Below are 17,766 nucleotides of genomic sequence, written 5' to 3'. Positions count from 1 at the left end.
CCCAGGACCCTGAGATCATGACCTGAGCTGAAGGCAAAGTCTTTAACCCACCGACCCACCCAGACTCCCCAAGAATTACCTTTCTTCTGAAGGCTTAAAACTCTCCTGAGAAATAGTCTGAAGTTGTTGCTTTCTTTATTGGAAGTTTGTTTTTTTTTAAAGTTATCTCTATGCCCAGCATGGGGCTAGAACTCACGACCCTGGGATCAAGAGTTTCATGCTCTACGGAGCCAGTCAGGTGCCCCTTTATAGGAAGATCTTTAAACTAGGGATCCAATTTCTTTCTTTCTTTTTTTTTTTTTTTAAAGGCATGTAGATGCTCTTTTATTATTTTTTAAAGATTATTTATTTATTTGGCAGACAAAGATCTCAAGTAGGCACAGAGGCAGGCAGAGAGAGAGGGGGAAGCAGGCTCCCTGCCAGCAGAGAGCCCGATGTGGGGCTCGATCCCAGGACCCTGGGATCACAACCTGAGCCGAAGGCAGAGGCTTTAACCCACTGAGCCACCCAGGCGCCCCTTAGCCCTTATTTTTAAGATATTTTATGTTTTATCCCTCTCTTCCACTAGTATGACATGAGAAAAAATAACCAAAATGAAGGCAACAAAGCATACAAAAGGTACACAAAAGCAACTAGTAAAAATAAATCCAAATAGATCAGTAACTATGATTAAAAATAAATGAACTAAGTACTCAAAAAAGTTCAGGTGTCCCCATGTTCTAGTAAAGAATGTATTTTGTTGTTGTTGGGTGCAGTTTCTATATATGAGCAAGAGATTACTGTCTGTGAATTGATGTCTTTCATAAACCATAAAAACTCCTCAAGTATCCAGATAGCTTCTGACCCATTTCTTCTTCTCTCCTTCTGGAAATCTGATTGCACAAATGTTACCTTCTCTTAAAAAAATCTTTTTTTAAGTAGTTCTCCATGCCCAACATGCGACTTGAACTCATGGCTCTGAGTTCAAGCGTCATGAGTTCAAGTGTCACATGCTCTACAAACTGAGCCAGCCAGGTGCCTAACAAATGTTACCTTCTTGTATCAATCTTTACCTCTCTTTCAAATTTCTTTTCTCTTTTCTTCTCTGCACTACATATGGATTTTTCTTTAAGTAGGCTTCACACTGGGCACTTTTTTCTAAAACTAGGTTCAACACTCTTGGGGCACCTGGGTGGCTCAGTGGGTTAAGTAGGTTCAACACTCTTTTTTTTTTTTTTTTTTTTTAAAGATTTTGTTTATTTATTTGAAAGAGAGAGACACAGCGAGAGAGGAAATACAAGCAGGGGAATTGAGCGGGAGAAGCAGGCTTCCCGCTGAGCAAGGAGCCCGATGTGGGGCTTGATCCCAGGACCCTGGGATCATGACCCGAGCTGAAGGCAGACACCCAACGACTGAACCACCCAGGTACCCCAGGTTCAACACTCTTGACCCTGAGATCAAGACCTGAGCTGAGATCAAGAGTTGGATGCTTAATTTACTGAACCACCCAGGTGCACCCATATGGATTTCTTTAGATCTACCTTTGTGTCTAATCTGTTGTTAGACTCCTTAAATTTTCGTTTCCCAACATCTAGTCACTTTTATTATCTCCTGCTCTATATTTTACTCTATCTCACATTTAGTTCATAGTATATCATAAGTCCAATATTTATTTATTTGAGAGAGAGCAGGTTCCACACCCAGGACAGAGCCGGGCACAGGGCTTGATCTCATGACCCTGCGATCATGACCTGAGCCAAAATCAAGAGTTGGCCACTTAACTGACTGAGCCACCCAGGTGTCCCAAGCTTAACATTTAAAGACCTTATGAGTCTGCTTCTGCTCGTGTCCAATCACACAGTTTTATTTCCTTATGTGTTTTGTAATTTGAATTCTGAGTTGATGATGGGTTCCTTCATAGGATTTCCATTTGCTTATGCCGGGAGCCTAAAACACTACTAGCGTACGACCACTATAAACTAAATTCTTGTTTTGAGTTTTTTAGAATCTTTATTCCTTTGAGTTGTATGAATTTGAGTCACACTGCTAAGCACCGTAATAGAAAATAAATAGTTCTAACTTTGGCACAAAGACCTAAAGGACTAGAGGGGTTAGAATAAGCCACTTATCTCTACAAGGTTACTTCTTGTTCATGACCTAGACTTCGATAAGGGTAATTAATTTAGGGTGAAATATATAAAGATATATAAATAAAAATATGTGTGTGTAAATATACATAGTCAGTGCATATAAACCTGTCTATAAACCATCTCAACTGTTAGAGCACTCTGATGTCATCAGATATGTGGCTAATAATTGTATTTCAAAGAAGCATAGTCACTGAAAAGAAAAAGAAGTTGTCTTAAACTTGTAGTAATTCTAAGATATTCTTCTTGTTACGAATTACCAGTTGATGGAGCGCCTGGGTGGCTCAGTTGTTAAGTGTCTGGTGCCTTTGGCTCAGGTCATGATCCCAGAGTCCTGGGATCCAGGCCTGCACTGGGCTCCCTGCTTCTCCCTCTCCCACTTCCCCTGCACTCTCTCACTGTTTCTCTGTCAAATCAATAAAAATAAAATCTTAAAAAAAAAAAAAAGAATTACTAGTTGAATCTGTAAATACTGACAACTTTTCTCGATGCAAGAATATTCTTCAGTTACCACTATATACTTTAAAGCATTTTAACATTTATACCATTCAAATCAAATGTAATAATTAACACAATATAGGAAAACTTCTAGTAAAATTATTTTATTTAGTTTTAATATCCATCACCAACAGCTTGAAATAAGAATTTCCATGGTCTTCAATTAAGCCGTATCCCACTTTCTTTTAGAATGTCTTGTTTTTCATTAAAATAATTTCTAAACCACTCTATGTGTTCAATCTTCTGTTTAACACTCAGGTATGGGTTTTTGGAAAGGCCACAGGTCACCAGCTCCATGAAGTGGCGAATTGGTCCTTGTTTTGGAAAATCTTTCAGGTGTTTATCCAGAAATACATGTTCATGAAATTCTGAACCATCATCATCAAATCCTAGGAAATGAGATAAAATACAATTTTGAAGTAAAATCTCTATTGTAAAATCAGCACTAATGACTATTACAGTTAAAGCCATCAACTTTGGAGTTAGACCTATGTTTGCCCACCAATTTAACAACTGTGTGACTGGGCAAATTAATTAACTTCTCTGAGCATCAGTCTTCAGGTATAAAATGAGGATTAAAATAGAACCTTCTTCATGGGGTTTCTGTAAAGATTACACAGATACAAAGCTTATAAAACTCTTATATAATGCCTAGCACATTATAAATGTTCACTATAAATGTTCACATTATGATTCATATTATAAATGTCCAAAGCATAGGAGCAGTTACTGCTAATAAAAACTTCAATTCTACAGCAACCACTAAGAAAACTACACAAACTACACAGAAAAAATTATGTAAATAAAACAAAATAGAAAAAAAAAAATAGAATTTTAAAACATGTTCAAGCAGCTCACAGGGACCCCCCCCCCCAAAATGTAACGAGAAATAGAGAAAATGAAAAGAAAACAAGTAATAAAATTGGAGACTTAAGTCCTAACAAATCAATAATTACCTCAGATGTAAATGGTCTAAATACACCAACCAAAAGACAAAGATTGGAGAGTGAATATAAAATCATGCATCCAACGATATGCTTTCTATATGAAACTCGCTTCAAACACAAAATCAGAAGGTTGAAAATAAAAGGATGGAGAAAAATACATCTTGTTAACATTAATTTTTTAAAAAAGCAAGCATGAGTGGTTATATGATTATCAGACAAAACAGACTTCAGAGCAAAACAAACAAAATAATTACTAGGGAGAAAGAAAAACATCTGAATTAGAAAATTAGCCAAGATAAAGAAGAACTGAAGAACATCAACAAACATTATCAAACTGACATCTACAGAACACTCCACCAAACTACTTCAGAATACAAAATCTTTTCAGGAGTTCATGGAGCATTCACCTAGCTGGACCACATCTTGGGTCACAAACTGCAACACATTTAAAATAACTGGAGTAATACACAGTACATGCTCAGATCATAATGGGATCAAACTAGAAATCAGTAACAGAAAGACAATAGGAAACAGTTAAAGATCAAGCAATATACTTAAAAAACACTCGGAATTGAATGAAAAAGAAAACACAACAAATTAAAATTTGTGGGACACGGCCAATGCTACGAGGGATACATACAGCACTGCATGAATACAGATGAAGAGGAAAAGTCTCAATCAATAACCTAAGTTCCCACCTCAAGAACTAGCAAAAGAGCAAAATAACTCTAAAGCAAGCAAAGGAAGGAAATAATAAAGATAACATCCAACATCAATAAAATTGAGAATACAAAAATAGAGAAAAATCAACAAAACCAATACTAGTTCCTATCAAAATCTCAGTAAAGTTTTACCAACAAATTTATTCTAAAATTTATATGGAGAGGCATAAGTCCTAGAATATTATAACAATCTTGAAAGAAGAATAAAATGGGAGCGATAATGCTAAGATTTACTGAAATAGCTACAATAATCAAAAGTGTGGTATTGGCAGAGGGACAGACACACAGACTGATGGGACAAAAGGGAGGGCCCAGAAATAGACCCTGTTATGGACTGAATCGTTATCTCCTCAAAATTGATAGGTTGAGGTCCTAATCCCCAATGTGACTATATTTAGAGACAGGACCTTTAAGAAGGTAATGAAGGTTAAATGAAGTTTTAACAGTGGAGCCCGGATCCATCCTATCGGGGCTTGATCTCACAACCCTGAGATCAGGACCTGAGCCGCAATCAAAAGTCGGATGCTTAACCGACTGAGCCACCCAGGTGCCTCAATGCAACCAAAGATTTAATAAAGGTCTGGTGTCTAGAATATATTAAATATATATAAAAAAAAACAACCTCCCAAAGCTCTATAGTAAGAAAACCAAACAATCCAATTAGAGAATGGGTAAAAAACAAGAACAGACATTTCACTGAAAAAGATAAATAGATGGCAAACACACATAAGAAAAATGTGGTCAACCTCTCGACCCACTAGGGAAATGCAGATTAAAACCACAATGAGCTATCAATACACATCTATCAGAATGTAAACACATCTAAAAGAAAAACAGCGACAACATCAAATGGTGGTGAGAATGAGAAGCCAGATGGTTCACACATTGCTGGTGAGAATATAAAATGGCATAGCCACTCTAGAAAACAGTTTGGAAGCTTCTTTAAAAAAATTAAACATGCAGGGGATCCCTGGGTGGCTCAGTTGGTTAAGTGTCTGACTTCAGCTCAGGTCATCTTGGGGCCCTGGGATGAAGCATTGTGTCAGGTTCCTCCCCAGCCCTGGGCAGGGAGTCTACTTCTTCCTTTCTCTCTTCCTCTGTCCTTCCACCTGGCTCATGCTGCACTCTCTCTTTCTCTCTCTCTCAAATGAACAAATAAGTAAAATCTTTAAAAACAAAAACAAAAACAAAAAAACCCACACAGAACTAAACATGTAGGGCGCCCCGCTGGCTCAGTTGGTAGAGCATGTGATCTTGATCTTGGGGTTGTGAGTTTGAGCCCCATGCTGGGGCTCAATAAATAAATAAACTTTAAGAAAATAAAAAATAAAATAAAAACTAAACATGCAGCTACTGTATGATGAAACAATTTCACTCCTGGGTATTTACCCCAAGGAAATAGAAATTTACATTCATACAAAACTCTGTACAAAAATATTCATAGTACCTTTTTTCATAATAGCCCCAAACTGGTTAACAACCCAGATGTCTTTTACCAGGTGAATGGTTAAACAAACTATACAGCACATTCAAATCATGGACTACTACTCAATTAAAAAACAAACAAAAAAACCTCAACCAACCAAACAACAAAAAACAAGGCACAAACATCTGATACATGCAACAATTGGCTAAATTTCCAGGTAATTAATCAGGCTGAGTGAAAAAAAGTTAATTCCCAAAGGTTACACACTCTATGATTCTATTTGTATATATTTCTTGCAATGATAAAATTACAAAAATAGCGAATGAATTTAGTGATTGCCAGGGATCCAGGACTAAGAAGGGGAGGCAGTGGAAGGCAAGCAGGTGTGGCTTAGAAGGGCTCTAAGAGGGCTCTGAGATGATGGAACCGTGTATCTTGACCGTGGTGGTGGTCTCCTGAGTCTACACATGTGATAAAATTGCACAGAACTAAATACACATGTATAAAGGAATACTTGTAAAGCTGGTGACATCTATACACGGATGGAGAATTGTATCAATGTCAATTGCTTGGCTGTACTACGGTTCGGTTTTGCAGGAAGTTAACTATTGGGAGAAAATGGGTAGAGGCTATCTAGGATATTTATTATCTCTTCAGTGGCATGTGAATCTACAATTATCTCAAAATATAAGGCTTAAAAGCTTTCTACTCACTTGGAGTTAGTTTATATTTACTGAAAGAGATTTTAAAAAATTTATTTGGATACTTAAAGATCTATACACTATTTTTATTTATTTTAAAAGATTTTATTTATTTATTGGACACAGAAAGAGAGATCACAAGCAGGCAGAGAGAGAGGAAGGGAAGCAGACTCCCCGCTGAGCAGAGAGCCTGATGAGGAGCTTGATCCCAGGACCCCCAGATCATGACCTGAGCCAAAGGCAGAGGCTTAACCCACTGAGCCACCCAGGTGCCCCTATACGTTATTTTTATTAAAACTGAAGTAAATAAAAAATAAATCAAGGTGGTAGACAGATAAATGGCCACATATCGTATCACTCTCATGCTTCTAGACATTCCCCTTCACAATGTGATTTTGTCATTCTTTGCATAAATGGAGTCTGTTTCTCAAACCCTTGAATTCAGGGTTGGCAAGTGAACTGCTTTGGTCAACGGTATATTACTCAACACAGTGCAAACACAGGCTTGAAAAGTACCTACACATCAATCCTTGCTCTTCCTTGCTGTTATGAACTCTACTACAGTCGTGTGAAGAAGTCCAAGTTAGTCTTTGAGATGATGCGTGACATATAATCCAGTTATCTCTACCTCCACTGACAAGAGCCAGCACCCACAATCAGACATGTGAGACAAGCCACTCTAGAGAGAACTACCTGCAGCTAAGCTGCCAGAACTAACCAGAAAACCCATAAATTCAGGAGCAGTTGTAAGTTAGTTATTGTTTTACTAATTTTGGTGGTAGCATGTTATGTACCAAAAACTGATACATTTCCAAACTTATTGTACTTAACATTTTTTTGGTGGCATGTATATGGCTAAAGAATATTCAAGAGCAAGACTCTGTTAACTGCGTAGTAGTAAAAACATGATTAAATTTAAGGTCAAAGTTAAGGCTAAAATAAAAATGCTTTTATCATCAATCCAATATATAATAACTACTACAAAATCTAAGTGGGAATAATGCCATCTAACTGCTCTTACAAATCTCTATGCTGGCAAACAAAACAGAAGGGACAAACCAGTTCTTAAAAATAACAACAACAACAACAACAACCTGGAAAAAAGCTACTTCAAAATGGAAAATAATTTATATGTTTTATGTGGTAAAACAACACACTGAAATCTTTTATATAAATGAAAAACACAACACTGGAAAGTAAAGCTGTCAACACAGGACACGTCATTTTGTCATTTTCAGTATTATGTTCAGAAACTGGCATGGCCCACCCCTGAAAACAAAACACTTTTCCCTCAAAGTATCAGAGTAAATCTTCATGAAGCTAACTATTAGTAGAGAGAGCATGACATTTTATTAATCTTAAAATTTAAAAATAAGAAATACAGAAGAATATTATTAAACTGTTTAGGCTTCAAATTCTAATGCCACTCTCTTAAAGTATTCTCAGGTTCCAAACTGTATACTGAGGGGAATGATCAAAGTGAGAAAGTTTCCACAGTTCTTTTCCTGTTTTTCATTCCAATAACAATTGCCTCAAGGAGCTGGAAATGAGACACCTCCCTTTCCCACCCTGAAGCATCAATAATATGTACAAGTGTATATGGAAACTTGTCACATTTATCTCCCTAACCTGACCAAAAGACATGTTTGGTTTTTTTTTTTCTTTTTGTAAAAATTAAACTTGCTCAAAACCCAGGTCAAATTTAAGATAAATTTCTTTGGAGTTTGGACATTCAAGATTTTGACGAACTGAAGTGTTTTATTTTTGATGACAATGTATGCTAACCCTTACTTTCCTGTTATCCTATTTGGTGGTTCCTAGAATATACACATCCTCACTAACAGTTTAAGATTTAAGATCCTTGCAGGATAGTAAAACCCTCTCATAATATTGTTATAGGAACAGAGATGATGATGGTTGATGATGCTTTACTTGTATAACCTCACTTGATTTTCAGAAGAATCCCATAAAATAAATTTTATTTTTATTCCCATCATTTTATAGACAGGGGAAGTGAGGCTTAGTGAGATTAAGCATACAACTCACTCAAAACTTGAACCCCTAACCACTGTCTCACCTAAATAAAGTCACATGTTCAGGCACCTGGGTGGCTCAGTTGGTTGAGTCTGCCTTCCACTCTGGTCATGATCCCAGAGTCCTGGGATCAAGCCCCGAATTGGGCTCCCTGCTCAGAAGATAATCTGCTTCTCCCTCTGCCCCTCACCCCGTTCATGCTCTCTCTCTTCTCTCTCATAAATAAATAAATAAATAAAATCTTAAAAGAAAAAAGTCACGTTATTCTACCTCAACATTTTGTTTTAGAACCATATTTTTAATTACGATGACTCAGAACACCCATGTTTCATCAAATAAGGAAATTTTCCCTTAATATCACCCACTGCATCCTGCTAATTTTTTTCTTTTAAAATTCTGTGTTCATACAGAAGGGACATGAACTAACATTTATTTACATGTATTATACACTAAGAACTGTGCTGAGCAACTCAAATAACTTTGCCTTAGTTCTTACATTCTTCCAATGAGGTACCTTTAATTTTACAGATGAGGAAACTGATCTGGTTTTTTAACCTCAGGAGGTTAAATTGTTTTCTCAAAGGCAAATGCCTAATCACTGAGAGAGCTAGATCTGTACTCTGGTTTGCACAACTGAAAAGTCCTTGGGCTTTTTTTTTTCACCCTTCCCTGATACCTACCAGAGTATGGGAAGCATAATACTTTTTTTTAAAACTTTTTTTTAAAGATTTTATTTATTTATCTACTTGAGAAAGAGCAAGAGTGAGTGACTACAAGCGGGGAGAGCAGCAGAGGCAGAGGGAGAAGCAGGCTCCCCGCTGATCAGGGAGCCTGATGTGGGTCTCGATCCCAGGATCCTGGGATCGTGACCTGAGCTGAAGGCAGATGTTTAACTGACTGAGTCACCCAGGTGCCCCTGGAAAGCATAATACTTTGAGAAATATACATTTTATATTTAACAGGTGAAAACACAGCAACATAGCATCCTTTATGACTGCATATACCATACAAATCCACAAAATATTCAGAATTTATTAAAGGAATTATCAGTCTCTAAAAAGTTTTCCTACACAAAGTAATAATTTATGAGGATATAAGACAAAATATTTCTGATACTTAAGCTTCCATTCCACTTATTAATCCAAACAAATGAAAGATTATAAAAAAATAAAATGTTACAATGACAGCATACTACTACAAAGGTTAAAATATGGACTACATTTTCCTAAGACTTACTGCGATGTTTACAATTCCTAGCTAACTGTACCATAAAAGTAAGTGAATCTCTTCTAATTGAAAATACACCTTAAAAAAAAAGCATAAGAAATAAACTGCATAGTAATACTGTTTTCCTTTTGAGTGAGGGAAAAGTAATATCTCCAGAATAATCTTCAGGAAAGTAGATAATATAGCGTCTAGCAGTTCGAAGAACCTAGGTATGGAGCCAGAGTTCCAAAAAATCTTGAAGTCTTCTAACATTTTTGCTTTGAGTAGCGTTTAAGCACAAGAACCTTACATCTCATTAGTGCAATAGTTTTATGAGTAAAAGACAACCAGCATAAAACTTAAAGAGTTGTAATGTTCTCTAAAACTGAAATATCATCTCATACCCAAGATTTAATGTATGAGAAGATTTTCCAGGTAATCTCCTGCTTAGCAATTAGGAAACTGTCATCATTTGTAGTCAACACCTTCACGTCACATAGAAATTCATGACATGGGGCACCTGGGTAGGTCAGTCATTAGGCATCCGCCTTCAGTTCAGGTCATAATCCCAGGGTCCTGGGTTCGAGCCCCGCATCAGGCTCCCTGCTCGGCAGGAAACCTGCTTCTCCCTCTCCCACTCCCCCTGCTTATGTTCCCTCTCTCACTGTGTCTCTGTCAAATAAATAAAATCTTCAAAAAAAAAAAAAAAAGAAAAGAAATTAATGATACATTTCTACCATATGATTTTACTTGCTTTTTAAATTTATATTATTTTTTTAAAACAGACTCCATGCCCAACGCAGAGCCCAACACAGGGCTTAAGACCTGAGCTGAGATCAAGAGTTGGACGCTTAAGGGCGCCTGGGTGGCTCAGTCCGTTAAGTGTCTGCCTTTGGCTCAGGTCATGATCCCAGGTCCTGGGATGGGAGTCCCACATAAGGCTCCCTGCTCAGCAGGGAGTCTGCTTCTCCCTCTGCCCCTCCCCTCCCACTCGTGCTCTCTCTCAAATAAGTAAGTAAAATCTTCCAAAAAAAAAAAGAAAAAAGAGTTGGACCCTTAACCAACTGAGCTTCCCTGGTGCCCCTAGTTTTACTTCTTTATTTTTCTTATCAAAAACCCAGAACTAAGTGAAATTCTAACTTAAAAAAAAAAAAAAAACACTGTCAAATTTCTTTTCAGATACCACAGAGATATTTATACAAAGTTTTGAAATTCATGTAAATACCAAACTCTATGACTGAACACCAACCAGATTTAATCTCCATACGGAATTTTATAAACCTCTGAAATTAACTTACGGGCTTCATTGTTAATTGGAAACTCCCACAGCTTCCCCTCTTTCGTCCACTGGATCATCTCTGCAAAACCATTCTGAAGGGGCTGTTCATTTACCATGGCTAACAGCTTTGCAAATTCCACTTCCCAAAGTGAAGGTGCTGTCTCTACAATAACATTTCAAAATAATCACAAGTCAATATATACATCTTTATTTTTTAAAATGTTATAATCAACTCTAAATTAGTAATACATTTCAGCATTTCAGGCCCTGAGGATTAAAATAAACAGTATATAATGAAAGGTCACTCACTGAGAGCTAAAGCTAAAGGAAGATGACAAAAAAGCCTACAGCAACAATTCCTGCAAGCTTTAGCATTTACTACACTGCTAGGCAAGCAAGCCCTAAAGTCTCACCACCCCCTCTACTGGAAAGGAAAAGGAATGTGTATTTTGTTTAAGAATGTTTTCATTAATGTGAGTATTTTTTTAAAGATTTATTTATTTATTTTAGGGGCCCCTGGGTGGCTCAGTTGGTTAAGCATCTGCCTTCAGCTCAGGTCATGATCCCAGGATTCTGAGATCAAGCCCCACATTGGGCTCTCTGCTCACTGGGGAGCCTGCTTCTCCCTCTCCCACTCCCCCTGCTTGTGTTCCCTCTCTCACTGTGTCTCTCTCTCTCCGTCAAATAAATAAATAAAATCTTTGGAAAAAAAATAAATATTTATTTATTTGAGAGAGAAAGAGAGGGAGAGACCACGTATGCAAGAGAAGGAAGCGGGGAGGAAGAGAATCTTAAGCAGACTCTCCCTGAACACAGAGCCGGCCAACCAGGGCTGGATCTCACGGTCCTAAGAACATGACCTGAGCCAAAATCAAGAGCTGCATGCTTAAATGACTGAGCCACCAAGGTGTCCCATGAATGTCAGTATTTTTTATATAACATGTGACTTTAATATTTAAAGTCCAGCCTGTTTATCTTTATTTTTAGTCTGTCAAGATAAGTCACAATGTACTACTATTAATGACCAAAGAAATTAAATTAACATAATACTGACGATACTACTACTGGATAAGGAGCACTTACTCTGCTAATGCTTTTTATGCATTAGTTCATCTCATCCTCACAACCAACTCTATGAGTAAGTTCATATAAGGTTAGCTTATGACCACCATCATATCACATTTCAATCATTTATTTGCTCTGGAAATTGAAGACATCTTTCAAGAAAGGATCATATTTCCACCAGTCACTGCTGGTGGGAATGTAAAATGGTACAACCTCTTTGAAAAATAGTTTGGCAGTTTCTTAAAAAGTTAAAAATACACTTAGCATACAATTTCACTCCTAGATATTTACCCAAAACAAAACTATGTCTACACACAGACTTGTATGTAACAGTTCATGTACGACCACACCTAGGCTTAATTAGCCACATTTACAGAATAATCATAACAACAAAATAATTATCAGTCACATTTTATAGATTTATTCAGTAGGCAATGATCAGCCCACATCTTTTCTGTGATCACAATCATCACCACCATCATCACTGTCATTGCTAACGGCTGCAACTATGTCCTGAATGTCAACTGTGGTTTTGGCACTGTGCCTGACAGACACTTAATTACATTACTTCATTTAATCCTTGAGAGGTATGGACTAGCCCTATTTTATAGATGGAGAACGAGAAACCCAGAAAAGTTAGTATGACAGAATCTGAATTTGAATAATCCACATCTATCAAATACCAAAATTCCTTCCATTAAGCTATGTTGCCTCTCAGTTCTAAATTACTGCAGGGTAAGTAGAAAGGTCTACGACTACATCCTTTACAGCAGTGGAACAAACCTGGAGGGAAGCAAAATGTGGGAATCATGGGACAGAAGAATTCATTCATTCTGTCAATAAATAATTACTGAATGCCAACTATACATCAGGCATTATTTTAAGTGGTAGAGAGACAGCAGTGTACGCGGTGGGTATTGTACTTAACTGGAACAAAAGACATTCTTTAGACTCAATCAAGTATAACTTATTAAAACAGTACCTTCATTGAATTTTTAAAAAAAATTTTACTTACTTATTCTTACTTAATCTAGAGAGAGAGAGAGCAGGGGGAGTAACAGAGGGAGAGAGACAAGCAAACTCCCTGCAACTTGGGACACATCAGGCTCCATCCCACAACCTTGAAATCATGACCAGAGCTGAAGAGTGGGATGCTTAACCAACTGAACTACCCAGGCGTCCCCTAAGGTAAATGTTAATAAATTTACCTTATGAGAGTACAATCATTTTATATTTTTTATAGAACACATAAAACTTCAGTGCTTCCTTGCCAGCTAATTTCAGTTTTAAGAAACAGGATTTCTGATTTAAAAAAGCAAGCTGGCTCCTTCAAGAATCCAAGTGCCTCTCCTGGCTGTTCATTAGGTGGACAACCGCAGCTGCCCTGACAATAAATGCCCCCCCCCTTTTTTTTTAAGATTTTATTTATTTGACAGACAGAGATCACAAGTAGGCAAAAAGGCAGGCAGAGAGAGAGGAGGAAGCAGGCTCCCTGCTGAGCAGAGAGCCCGATACGGGGCTCGATCCCAGGACCCTGGGATCATGACCTGAGCTGAAGGCAGAGGCTTTAACCCACTGAGCCACCCAGGCGCCCCAATAAATGCCCTTTTGATGCAAGTGTAATAGCTGCCACATCAACAGGAGACAGGTGATCTATTCTCCATGACTGCACATTTTATTTTGCTTTTTTCAAGTAGCTTGTTAGAATCATCTAAGTGTGTGTGTATGTGTGTGTGCATTTTGTATTTCCCTTTTTTTTTTTAAGGAAGTCTCAACACCCAACTTGGGGCTTGAAACCACGACCCCAAGATCCAGTTACATGCTCTGAGAACTAAGCCAGCCAGATGCCCCTTGTATTTCCTCTCCATCATACAGGACAGAAAGCAGTTTTCGCAATAAGAGCAGGCAAGTTGTTCTCTTAGTTTTTCCTTTAGTTTAAAAGAACAAACACTGATTGAATTAACTCCTTTCCTCTATGGATTGATACTTCACATCTCAATTTGTTCAAAAAAAGCATTTATTAAAGAAAAATTTTTTAAAGCATTTATGATTTAAGGTAGTTAATTCCTATGATTCGTCAGCCACTGGCTAGGTGTTGCTGGGTATACAAAAATTAGTGAAACCCAGCCCCTAATATCTAGCAGTTTACTGAATAGTGGGAAAAATCAGATGTTTATATAAGTAACTATGATAGATTAAATGAGCCATTGGAGGCAGGCCATGGAACTTAAATATCAATTACAAAATTATCAAGCCCAAAAGCTAACTTATAATCTTTGGAAATGAAAGCCACTTGTAAGCTGAAGACCATTTGTATTGAGCTTCCCGTTTATCTGAATTTATCAGTAAACCATACTTTTTTTTTTTTTTTTTTTTTTTTTTTTTTTTTTAAAGATTTTATTTATTTCTTTGACAGACAGAGATCACCAGTAGGCAGAGAGGCAGGCAGAGAGGAGGAAGCAGGCTCCCCGCTGAGCAGCGAGCCCGATGTGGGGCTCGATCCCAGGACCCTGGGAACATGACCTGAGCCAAAGGCAGAGGCTTTAACCCACTGAGCCACCCAGGTGCCCCTCAGTAAACCATACTTAATGTCAAGCAAGAGGACACTCTTACATCTCTTTTAATTAGACTTAAATGGTGATTATGAAAGATTTGACCTCTTACCCAAAGGGATAAGTACATGGAAAAAGGATGGTGTGTTTAAAAAAAAAACAAACATGACCACCACAAATCTGCTAAATATATTTCCTGAATGCTCTTCTTCCCAGCTCCTAAACAATCACTAAGTCACTTCATTAAGTTACTTCTACAAACGCTATCTCCTTTTTTTTTTTTTTTAATATTGTATTTATTTATTTGAGACTAAGGCAGAGGCTCAATGACTGAACCACCCAGAGTCCCACCCCCCCACCATCTCCTCTTCTAGACAGCAAGCTGCCTTAGGGCAGAAACCATAGTTTATCTTTTGTAATAGCATAGTTGCAAACAGAGGGTGATAGTTAATGTTCTAACCCAAATCAGTAGCCAACTGCCAGCTCTGGATTCAAGAAGGTAGTAGTACTTACCTCCCACTGTCTCACCGAATGCAACATTTCAAGGGAGGAATCTGGCCAAGACTAGCAATGGCAACAATTACATTCATAAGCAGGATCCAGGCCAATGACAGGACGGTTTATTAAAATACCTCACATTGAGCAATCAAAATATTAAGGACTTTTTTTTTTTGAAAGATGGAATGTTTCTACACCTGAGAAATCATGTTCTTAACAAACCTGTTTCAGGTACCTCTTCAGTAACTGCCTTAAGGTCAAAAATATTAAGTCTCTTCCCTTTGAGCATATTTTTCCTAAGACTGAAAAAGAAAAAACAATTTAACTTAATATTTTTACAATAGCCAACAAAAAATTGAGAAAACTATTTTATTATTATCATTTTTAAAGATTTTATTTATTTATTTGACAGAGAGAGAGACACAGTGAGAGAGGGAACAGAAGCAGGGAGAGTGGGAGAGGGAGAAGCAGGCTTCCTTTCCCCCCAAGCAGGGAGCCCAATGTGGGGCTCGATCCCAGGACCCTGGGATCATGACCTGAGCCGAAGCAGATGCTCGATGATTGAGCCACCCAGGCCCCCTTAAGAAAACTATTTTATATGAAATACTCAATGTAGAAATTAAAAATAATTCCACTGGGGTGCCGGGTGGCTTATCATGAAACCAGGGTCCTGGGAAGAGCTCTGCAGCAGGCTCCCTGCTCAGCGGGAAGCTTGCTTCTCCCCCTCCCACATCCCCTGCCTGTGTTTCCTCTCTCAATGTGCCCCTCTCTGTCAAATAAATAAATAAAATCCTTAAAAATAAATAAATAAATAAGTAAAAATTCCACTGACCCACAACAGACATTTTAACTAAATTGCTGCATCATAAGAATGGATAACTAAAAACTGGAACAAGTGTACTTGAATTTTTGCATCATGATACAATAAAGCAGTTTAAGTAGTTTAATTTCCAAAATATCTAACTGAAAAGATTAATTTTCCATAATTTTATGTGATCCATTTCATATTAAGGCTTTAGAAAACTCAACATTAGAAAGTTATTAAAATATGCTAAATTAAAAGTTGTTAAAGTCAACAGTTGTCTTAGTTTAAGGGCAGAAAACACTGCATGTTTAATTACAAACTATAATTATAAAAGATGGCACAGATAAATCAAAACATTCCCACTTATAAAGCAATCATTCTGTCATTTTAACATAATGATTAACTTTCTTTACATAACATTTTAAATTAACTATTAAAATTAATGTCAGAGAGTTAATAGGTAACTTTTCCTTGTATATTTTAATCAACTGCTTTATGCATCAATTCACATTCATACTTGAATAAATTTACTGGGAGATTAAAAACCAGTTCAAAACTGGATAATTAGTTTTAAAATAATTTTGAATTTTTGGGGCACCTGGGTGGCTCAGTCAGTTAAGTGTCTGCCTTTGGCTCAGGTCATGATCTCAGGGTCCTGGGATTGAGTCCCCCCTACATTGGGCTCCCTGCTCAGTGAAGAGCCTGCTTCTCTATCTCAAATAATAAATAAAATAAATAAAATCTTTAAAATTCTTTTCTGAATCGAATTTTTTAATGAAATCACATTAACTGAAAAAATTCAACTACCATATTAAAATTAGATAAAGTAATCTCAAATCACTTAAGTTTTCCTTTAACAGATCCTCAAGTATTCTTAAACAAAGGTATTTATGCTCCCCAACTATTTTCAGTGTTTTTGCGTCCCTCTCCCCACCTGCACGCCCTCACTTTGCATCAGGTTAACAGGCAGATGGATTAAGGTAACTCACAGCAAAGAGGGAATGATTTGGTAAAGTATGGAATTTTAGAATGTACTAAAGAGGAAGGGAAGGGAACAGACATTTGCTGTGCATCTACTATATATAGCTGGCACATTCCTCTCCTATTTCTCAAGAAAGCCATTTTTTTTTTTTTAAGATTTTATTTATTTATTTGACAGAGACCACAGGTAGGCTGAGAGGCAGGCAGAGAGAGAGGAAGGGAAGCAGGCTCCCTGCTGAGCAGAGAGCCCAATGTGGGGCTCGATCCCAGGACCCTGGGATCACGACGTGAGCCGAAGGCAGAAGCTTTAACCCAGTGAGCCACCCAGGCGCCCCTCAAGAAAGCCATTTAAGTCAGGCTTCAGTTTCAGCATTTTATAGATGAGGACACAGACCGACAAGGCTGTAAAAGTTGCCTCAGTCCCAGAATTAGTCAGTGGCATAATGCCAAGATTCTGAGGCAGGCCAGAATGACTCCAAAGCCAGTGCTCTGTGCCTCACCCCTCTCAGATGTCTCTTCCTGAATGAATTAGCCCAGGGTATATCTGTGGTGATTAGTCTAGGCCCGGATTGTCTCAGGCTGTCCCATGACAGAGCAGGGTAAAAACCTGGTATCCCATCACTCCTCTCCCTTACTCTAGAGTCCTTCAGTCAGTTTAACACAGTCATTATATGCACATAAACAAATGTCCAACTTTTTAGCTTCTCCCTTACCACTTTCTAATTTCTAAGAATTTTTTTTTGACAGACACACACGTGTGTTGGCAGCAGCGGGGGGGTGGGGTGGCTGGAAGGAGGAAGAAGAGAGAGGGAGAGGGAGTGAAAGAATCCTAAGCAGGCTCATCTCACAACCCTGAGATCATGACCTGAGCTGAAATAAAAAGTCAGACACGTAACCAACTGAGCCACCCAGGTGCCCTGCCACCT

General features: G+C 37.8%; 1 protein-coding gene across 1 annotated transcript in view; it reads right to left on the bottom strand.

The window, feature by feature from the left end:
- Nucleotides 1–2,703: 2,703 nt before the first annotated feature.
- The window catches only part of LOC308339386 (small ribosomal subunit protein mS31-like), a 31,953-nt gene continuing 16,890 nt past the window's right edge, over nt 2,704–17,766 (bottom strand). Inside the window, exons 5-7 of the mRNA XM_080797989.1 lie at nt 15,277–15,356; nt 10,959–11,102; nt 2,704–3,013 (exon numbers count right to left, since the gene is read on the bottom strand). Of these exons, the coding sequence (XP_080654115.1) occupies nt 2,784–3,013; nt 10,959–11,102; nt 15,277–15,356 (454 nt within the window). The 3' untranslated portion in view covers nt 2,704–2,783. The remainder of the gene's footprint in view (nt 3,014–10,958; nt 11,103–15,276; nt 15,357–17,766) is intronic.

The sequence above is a fragment of the Martes martes genome (genome assembly GCF_963455335.1).
Source record: "Martes martes genome assembly, chromosome: 3".
Lineage (NCBI taxonomy): Eukaryota > Metazoa > Chordata > Mammalia > Carnivora > Mustelidae > Martes > Martes martes.
The sequence above is the reverse complement of the archived record's forward strand: the minus strand, read 5'-3'. Positions and strand labels throughout refer to the sequence as shown.